This window comes from Meleagris gallopavo, chromosome 1, assembly GCF_905368555.1.
Source record: "Meleagris gallopavo chromosome 1, MGAL_WU_HG_1.1, whole genome shotgun sequence".
NCBI classification, from domain to species: domain Eukaryota; kingdom Metazoa; phylum Chordata; class Aves; order Galliformes; family Phasianidae; genus Meleagris; species Meleagris gallopavo.
Window position 1 is genome coordinate 108322808 of NC_139404.1, and position 9748 is coordinate 108332555.

General features: G+C 39.1%; 1 protein-coding gene across 1 annotated transcript in view; it reads left to right on the plus strand.

Moving 5' to 3' along the window:
- The window catches only part of PDXK (pyridoxal kinase), a 47587-nt gene extending 38088 nt beyond the window's left edge, over nucleotides 1-9499 (plus strand). Inside the window, exon 11 of the mRNA XM_085209287.1 lies at nucleotides 127-9499. Coding sequence (XP_085065413.1) covers nucleotides 127-239 — 113 coding nt within the window. The 3' untranslated portion in view covers nucleotides 240-9499. The remainder of the gene's footprint in view (nucleotides 1-126) is intronic.
- The last annotated feature ends 249 nt before the right edge of the window (nucleotides 9500-9748 follow it).

Below are 9748 nucleotides of genomic sequence, written 5' to 3' on the forward strand. Positions count from 1 at the left end.
CTATTTCAGAAACCTTTAGCAAGGGAAGTGGGAGGAGAGAGAAAAAATATAATGGGGTATCAGACATTGCAACTTGTTTACTTTTAAACTGCTGTTTTTATTGACCTTCTGATGTCATCTTTTTAGCACAAGCTGGAGAAGGAAACAAACCAAACTCAGCCAATCTGGAACTGAGAATGGTCCAAAGCAAAAAGGACATAGAGAACCCAGAAATCATAGTGAAAGCTACTGTGTTATAAAGGCTGTATGTCTCCAGCAACGCACAATGTATTGATGTCCTCATTTTTTTCCTGTAAATTGTAATATTTGCCTTAGATCTGTGACAGAAACCTGACTTTCATGAAATAGTGCCCAGCATAGGCAGATATCCACTCTCAAACATATGTGCTGGCCTTGCTCGGTTTTAAAAACAAAACAGAGTCAGTATGCATTAAAGCACATTACCAGGTATCAAAATGGCTGTCAAGTTCACTTTATGTGTGTAATTTCCCAGGGCAAGAGAGTACAATGTTCCTGCCTTGCCAAAGACTTCAGATGTGAATTTGCTAATGGAATGCTTGACTGACCGGAGAATATATTTCAAGATGGCATCTAGTGCCAATGGAGCTTGCTACAAGCTCCCTTTTCCTGGAGAGATATGGTTACCTACTCTGGTATTCAGTATCTCAGCTGCTACGAAACTAAGCAGGGTTAAACTACACACACAGCTCTGGATGTGTGTAGAGGTACTTTGCAGATGTTTGGCATTTAAGTACTCTGAAGTGACCTTGAGGTGTCTGTCATTAATGTTATTGATAACTGCTCCCGTTTCTTGTCTTATGAACAGCTGCACATTTTCGGTTTTCGCAGGTACTGGCTGCTAATTTCTAATGTCCACAGGTGCCCTCAAGTTTTTCTTCCAAAACTCTGCTCCAGAAATACTTTCATTAATAAGAGAATATATTCATTCAGTAGCACTGACTACAAGTTTGTAGATTTACCTCTGAGGCCAGGTTTGACGTTTTTTTTTTTTTTTTTAACTAAGGACAAATGTTATTTAAGGACAAAAGAGAAAGCAGCTCCTACTCTGAAGGCTGACAGCAATCGTTTTTTCTTCATGGATGTATTTACACTGTGTAGAACGCTTCCACTTAGCAATAGTGAGCACGACTGGCAGTTTATCAATGAAGCAATGTGGTAACAACAATACATGTGGCTTAGGAAATTGCAAATGTTTACCAAATTCACGACAACATACAAAATTTGTTTATAATGTAATTCTCTGTAACTTACTCTGATATCACAGAAATATGTTCTTATTTATCTCTTGAATATTTTTCATTTCATTTCATGAAATTCAGCTTCATTAGCCTTCAAAATGGAATTTTTACTAATTTCAGTGTCTAGGATATCACAGCCACATATTATTACGCCAGTAGGGAGATAGGCTGACAATACTGAACGCTCATAATTCCTGTTGATTTCTGTATGGGACTGAAGTTCTCACTTCTCCCAAGGGGAGATCTAGTGTTTTTAGATCCAAATTCAGTTGATATTTTTTCCTTAGATGTCACAGGCAGATAAAAATTTCACTTCTGCTTGAAGCAGATTTCTTCAACAAGCAAATTTGCATTAGGGGAAGGGGCAGCTCTGGGCCTTTCTTGATGATGTGAAGTTCACTGTTGGATGTCTGCCAGATACTTTTCCTGCCCATTCCTCATCACACCTGCTTAATTGTCACTTAATAATGTGGGAGTCCCCAGCAGAGCTGGTTTGGAGATTGCTTTTGCCACTGCAGACTTCATTTACCCCACCATTTTGTGGATATTCTGTCGTTGTAAAAGTTGATTGGTTTCACTTAGAAGAGGAGTAATTTATTCTTAAAGTTACTTTTAATTCAAGAGATTTTTATTTTTAGAGTAAGATTTCATAATTAATGTACTTCTGAAATCCCTCATTTTCAGTACCTCTAAAGAAAATGAAATTTAAGAGGTGAACACACTTTGCAGTGTATGTAAGAGGCAAAATCCAGGTTTTTACTCTCCACAACTAATACTGCTATTTTCTCTCATACGTTTGACATTAATCATTTAAAAAGAAAAGAGATTCGAATTTTAAGAAAAAAAAAACACACAGAAATGGACTACAAAATGTGACTCTGCTGCCACGGTTTATAGTAACCTCTGCCATGAAATAGCTTTCTATGAATAATAATACTGGTGATGTGAACAGTCACTAAAATTAGCAGTCAGTAACAGAGATGAATTCATGGCAGATGTCCAGCATGTAAAAAGACATGAACTGTCTTACCAGCGTGTGTAAATCTGATGGGAAGGAGTGAAAAAGAGAGAGCCATGCACTACTCGGTGTCTGGTGGGAAGATGAGAGGAAGATGGGCATAAATCAAAATACAGGAGATTCTGCTGAAACATTAAAAATGAAAAGAAAGAAAGAAAAAAAAAGAAAAAGAAAAAAGGACTATGAATGTGAGTGAACACTGAAGCAAGTTTCCCAGAGAGGTTGTGGAGTCACCATCCTCGAAAGATATACAAGTATTGAGATTCTGAAGCTCTTCACATTAGGGGATTAGCAGTAGAGAAAAGCTCCAAATTGACCTTTTTTTTCCTTTCTTTTTTTTTTTTTTCTTTTTAAGCAGTGTTAGCTATGCACTGTCAAAATTTGCTGTCAAAGAAACCCTACCTGTTCTAAGGCTGTACTACAGAAAAGCCCTTCTAGAAAGGGTGAGACAGCACAATTGTTTTTGGCACTAAAGAAGTAGGCTTTCAGAGGGGAATTGAGAGAAAGGCAGATCTTTATTTCATTGAAATGAGCTTGGAATTTAGGAAATATAAAGGTACCTTACAAAGAAGGTTTTATGTGTTAACCACAATCAACCTTGATCTTACCATAAAAGAGAAAGTGAGGTGTTTTCCGGAGCAGCTTATACCCATCAGATGTGATCTCCACCTACTGCTTCAAAGAAAGGAGAGTCGCTCCAGTAATCCACACCTTTCTTGAAGTGGCATAGCCATGCTGTTCAAGGGATGGACACAGTAAGGGTAACTTCAGGGGGGAAAAAAAAAAAAGAAAAAGGTAATGTTACTAATGAGCTCAACTTGCAGCAGTCCATGTTTTGTATTAGGTGGGCTCTGTATCAGTTGGCTGCTTCTGCTTGAGTCCTTGGGAGCTGCTCATGTGGTACCTCTTTTAAACTCCCACTGCCCTGATCTAAATTAGTTTGTGTTTATGTATTCTGGGAATAATTGTGCTTAACATCTCTTGCCTGGAACAAACATCAACAATCATCTGTAAATATATTCTGTAGCTGACATTTTGAAGTTACAGCAGGCAAACAGGTACTTTTGAATGTCAAGGTATACATATGTAGTACTTAGATGCATCTTTATTGATTCAGGGCTATAGAGCACTTTTCCATGATATCTGCAGAACAAAATTCAAAGTCTCAGTGCATTCCTGCCTCTCATATTATCCATGGATAATATCTGTTAAAAAAAAAAAAAAAAAAAGCCACATTCTTACTGTCTGGTGCTTCTTGAAAGTATCTCAGCATTAGACAGCTGCCCACTACTTATGAACTTGGAGAAAACTCATCAGAGTTGTCTGATGCACTTGCAGTTGCCTAGGTAAAACAAAAAGGTTAGCCTAAAGCAGGTTAGGTCCCAAACGATTACGAAAGAAAAAGCACCTTAGCACAGAAAGTGGATCTATAACTAATGAGAAGTCTTTCGTGACTGCCCTAACAGCACAAAAGGTGGCTGTAGCCCACTAGTCCGTGGCCCATGCTCAGCCTTGAGACTGGTTGGGGAATGCCAGCTTCAGTGCTGTGCATACTCCCCAGTGTCCGTGTGGAGGGCACGTGTACATGTGAAGTTAGTGGGAGGTACACATCTAATACTGAAGGGCATGTCCTCATGGGAATGGTGAGCAGTTTGTGTTTGAGTTCGATTGACTTCCCTGCCATTCTTCACTTACTTGGAAATTATTTGTGTTGGATCCTTTTTTCTGGGTTGATTTGTTCAGTGTATGTGCTCAGCCATTTTGATTACTGCACTCATTTATGAAGCCATTGTACGGAAAGACCAAAACTTGTTTACAAATGTTCTACTTGTTTCTGGGCCTGGATATAGATTACTGCATACCTAAATTTCCCTTTTACCTCTTTGAGAGACACATGCATAAAGACATTGTGCTAGAATCAATACTGTTCACACTCAATATAAACATTTAAAGAATCTACGGTATGAAATTGTTAACTTTTAATGTTTGTTTGCTAATTTATACTGGAAAATCTCTGATCAATGTGCTGTACAAAATAATCGGAGGACCAAGGTTTCCAGCTACTCGTACTGCCTTTTTGAGTATCTTACTGTATCTTGATTGGATGGCATTCTTTCGTTGTCTGAGATTGTTCTGGTGATTGTACTGATATATTTAATTTTAAACTATGTGGCAAGGAAGATTGTAATAAAAGCATCTACATTTAATATACTGTACACACAAATTGTTAGATCCTATTTTTAATATGTTAATCATTTCAGAATTAAACAAATCAAGAAGAGTTTGATAGTCTTGCTGAATAAGTGGATGTAATTAAAGGTTTAACTAGATATATCCTGGTATAAAGGATGGATAGTTAATGAAAGAAGGTACCTTTGTGCTCCACAGTCATCTCGTTGCAAGGAAATAGGTCTCTAGAGGAGAATAACATCCTTGTCTTCTTAGATTTTCTCCTGAGAAGTTTCATGGGAAGACAATTGCTGATACCTGCACCACTGCTCTTATATGCCTTGTACGTGTATATGCAGGACCTCCCCATGATGTGCTCCTTATTGCTGCAAAGGTGAGAAAAGAGGCTTGAAGTAAGCATCACAGTTCATTTTCAGGTCTGTTTCTTGTGCAGCACTTAGCAGAACACCTCTTCACACAGAGTAATTTTTATCTTTCTGCATAGCATATGAGACTATGCAGTTGGAAACAACTATTTCTGCACGTCAGAACAAGTGCTTCTGTCAGCACTCTACATTGTGTATGCTGTGGCAGTTTGCAGGAGGAGGAGAGCAGGTATCCAATTTATGGAGAGCACTGCTTATTGGAGAAGATTCTTATGCTGACTGGAGAAGTTAGGCTTATATCACAGACAGCCACTTCTCTGACTAACTCTGCCCACTAGAAGTTGAGACATGAATGTTACAGATTTTAGTCACTGAATCCAAAGCATTTCTCCATAAACTGAAGAAAAACAACCCATTCTTTTTTATATCGCAATTCATCCTTGATTAGACATTCAACTATTAGAGTCCCAAGAGAAATTACTTGGAGAATAGCTGTCCTTTTTGAAAGATGTGCTTTTGATGATTGAAAGCCTGCTGCTGAGCAGTTTTGTAGCCTGCTGGCATTCTAAACATATCAATTAAACACATGTAAACCATGGAAAGTAAGCTTTGACATGATCAATCACAAGCCTGAAAACAGCTCTATTTTTTCAAAGAAGTGAGTAGAATGGAATTTATGTCTGTATGTAGGAGCAGACTGAAGTTAAATCTACAAGGTTCAATCAGAATCTTGGAGTGATCCCTAAACTGCCAGGAAGGGTGCTGAGTGCAGGATGCTAGGTAGCTGTATACATCTTTTTTAGGAAAACCCAAGCTAGTTTTCTCATTTTCCAGGAAAAAAAAGGATGTGGCTTAGTTTTCAGCAGCCTAGGAATGCTCCTGTCAGCTTCACCAGTACCAGATGACAGTCCCGACACCACCAGTCGACCGTGTGGTGCTTGCTGCTCCAGCAACAGCAGATCTCGAGGCAAATGGGATGCTCCCAAGTATGTTCCTAAATTAGCATTCCCGAGTTAGTGCCTCGACAATGCACATAAAAGTAATAAATACACCTTTTGCAGAGTAGTGAATAAGGCAGCACATAATTAACACAGAGAATACCAGCAATATGAGAAGGCTGAGCCATATGTTACCACTGAAATCATGTGTATTCATTACCTATTGCCCTTGTGGTTGCATTGCTATTTAGAAAAATCAGTGTGTAGAAGAGTGTAATACATGTATTCTGTGTGTATGTGTGCGTGTGTGTATGTTGAGGCTTTATTTGCAATGTGGTGGGGGTGGGAAACAAAATTTGGGGGCTGGCTGTGCAGGCCTTCAGGGTGTACGTAGAAAGTCTTAAAGAATTATATTTTTATAGACTGTGACAAAGCTTTGGGTCCCAGCCACACTTAGGCTTTTCTTCATGAAAAGTAAGATGATATGGAAATAGAGTCAGGTGGCTGTAATAAAGTAGGGACAGTACAACCCCACCAGCCCTGGACAAACTAAAATAACTTAAATAAAAGATGCCTTTTTAAGTAATATTTTTTTAGTGCTGAATTGTTAAACAAATAAATATTTATGAGCAAACTTTCTATGTACTTCAAGTTTGTGTGGTGCTTTGTACTGATTAGGTGGACCTGTTCTATGTTTACACATCTCAATGATTGTCTTTGAGACGTATGTAGTAACTCAATGAATTTTATGCCAGAAAAGCAACGATGTTCTGTGTAATTGCAAATGATTTAATTTCTCATGAAATTGTAGGCTTTTGTAGTGTTTGTGTGTTTTCTGGTTGTTGGTTATGAGTTATATTCTTTCTGCAGTAAGGCTTGTATGCTTGATTGTAGAGAGAGGCAATAGGATGGTAGATACTATTGTATAAAAAGAAAACCCTAAATATTGCTACCTTATCCATGACAAAATCAGGTAAGTGGTGACCTAGAATTTAGATTTTGCAATGGAATAAATACCAAATACATCTGGGGCAGAATAAAGATAGGTGAGGGATTTATTTATTTAATGTGACAGGACTGGGGGATCTCACTGGTCCTTAAAAAGCAAACAAGCCTAGAGACTGGATTGTCACTCACTGGCCAAGCTAACTTCATTGTTTGCACTGAATGAATGCAACAGAGAGATGAGTGGGCTAAGTGGGAGAAAATGTTGTTTCTTTTCTTTCCTTCAGTCTGTCAGTTGTGGCACTGTAAAGAATTTAAAGAGAGTGATCTGAATTTAAATTCAATACATACATTGGCTTTCAGAAGAGTTGAGTTACCAACAAAATCCCATTCAGGCACAGTGCAAGCTGTTGGCATGTTTGAAAACAAGAAAGTGATTTTTTTTTTTTTTTAATCTCACTGTAGTCTTATTTTTTCTTATGGCTGGGAGATGGGCTCAAGCTTTTCAATCCTGATTTCTTTTCTCTTTATTTTCTCTTGTTGTTTGGTCATTTGGAGATTTTATAGGAAGTCTGAAAGGGTCTGTGGCATAAATCATTTTTCAGAGCAAGGCCCTCTGCTGCATGCTGTGCTCCTACCACAATAAGGATGATAAGGAGAGACAAAGCATTATTCAAAATGTTTCCTTTTTGAGAAACAAGACAGTATCCTTACCACATTCCTCAATAAATCACTCCTGCAAAAAAGTAGGGGAGAATTTGTCAGTTTTTTCTGTCATGATTTTCCAAGTTCTGGCTGCGTTAGAAGTATTGCTTCTTCTTTGCTGAATTAGCAAAAACTATATGACTTAGGTGAATAATTATTGCTGGGGGAGAGACTCGGGAAGGGAGCAGCCATGTTTCACATGGTTGACTGTGCTGTGATTTCCTCCCCTGGGGAGACACAGAGGAGTGGCCCTGAGTTGAGTGAGTGATGAAGGCACTGTGAGCTTATCCTTTCCTAAATGCAGTACCAAAACTTTGATATAGCACAACTCTATTCACTTTGAAGTTAAAGCATACGATAAGCAGCATGCTGCTGTCCTTGCTCTGGTGTGTGGAGCAGGATGCTCATTCTCTCCCTTTTAAGAACCGTGTTTTGCCATGAGGTTTCCCTAGTCTTCCTCTGCATTTCCTGGAGAGAAAGAGACACCACGAGTGAGTCGTTTGGGTGATTTAGGCAAGTTTCTTGTGCTCTAAAAAAGAAAAGTACAGAATTATCAGCTGATATGGTAGATTTCTCTTACCCAGCTCAACTACACCATAAAAACACATCCTAATCTTCCTTGTCTATCACTTGTGCTGTCCCTGGTCCTTGCCTGACCCTGCAGTGAGTGCAGTGGGGGAACTAAACCAGTGGGAACTCATCCGTCCAAAAACCCTGAAGTTTTCAGCTCCTTTAGCTCCCTGAACATTCTTCCAGAGAACAGATGAGTGTGATAATACAAGGATAGGGTTGGGAAGATGTGACTGGGCAAGAGATTAGGTTTGCTGCTTTTCCTGGCAGTTAGAAGCTGGACAAGCAGAGTCTAATTGCAGAGCTGCACTGTTAGCATTAATGAAAATAATCCTGCTCAGCTAAGTACTTGAAAGAAGAGCTACGTATGTAGGAATCCAAGTTTGGTGTTCTATCTAGCTGCAAATCCAGCAAAAACATTACAGTACTAACAAGAGTTACTGTGACTGTTCATGTAGTCTATATGATGCTTTTACCTAGCAAAGTAGAAAACAGCATATAATAAGGCAGTTATCCACCTAGGAAACATAGCAGTAACATCCAGGTGGAGAAAATTTAAAGTCTGCTTTCACAGCCACTTGCATGATGTTAGGTTTGGTCATGTCTGGCTCTTTTCCTTCCCTTCCCCTCTAAGTAGTCAAATCAATTAGTAAGATAAGTTAACTGGGAATATGTAGCATTGCTATTTATTTTTGCTTGCAGATTTTTAAATTTTAAGATGCCAAATGTCTCTGGTTCATAAGGAGTTTTCAGAAGATGCCTTGCCAAGTGATGCAATGCAGCCCATCGCAGGTGACTGGGAGCACAGCATGGTGCTTGCCATTTAGTAAATGGCACTGGGATACCACTCACAACGGTGCTTCTGCAAAGCACATGTATTCCTGTGCTGACAGCCACTGTGAATACATGCCTTGCGAGGGAAGGAAGCCATAGGATTTGTTGCTAGAGATGTAGTGGCACAGGGAAATCCTGGAAAATTCAATCTCAGATGTTGATGCTATAATTCATTGTCAGTGATTGGGATTATTAGTGTCACATAGCCCTTTCAGTCTTGTTTTCTTACCAGAAGATTGGGTGTGACACTGTGTATGCCACTTTAACTTTTAGCTGGGTGAATGGGACATGTGAATCAAGATTGTTAAAAGTGTGGGAGAAGGATAGCTGTGAATTTCTGTAAGATCTACATGAGTAGAGAACTGTTGTGTCTAATTCAGAAATCATGAAATGTTGGCCAAGTAAGTGTCATGTCTTCAAGAAGGACTAGCATCTGGAAGAGGGCAATATTTAGGGTTTTTGCCCAAAGCACATTTAGTCCTGCGTTACTGTTTAGTGAAAAATGCCCAGTGCAGACACCACCAGAGCCTCATCTCGTAGAGTAATGCTGTAATAAAGAATGTGGTTTTCTTGTGGAAGTCTTAACCTCTTCTTTTGAAAATAACTGAATATTTTCATGGTGTACAAGTGAAATGTAATTTTTTTTTTTCAATAAAATAAATTTCCTTTCCTAAATGTTTTCTTTTTTCCTTGGTGATGTTTCCCTTTCTCCGTTTAACTGGGAGCACCCAGCTTTACTGGAGTTCAGGATGGTGGGACCCATGTGCTGGCATTTCCCCCCACTCTCACAGATACCTCCCTTGTGTTACCCAGAGCTGAGCCCAGTACCTGTTCAGCTGAGAATTACTGCTGACCGGTTTGCCTTTTGCCTTGCAGGAGCTGTTGTCACCTCTGCCTGACAGTAGAGTGGCAACTCTCTTTCTC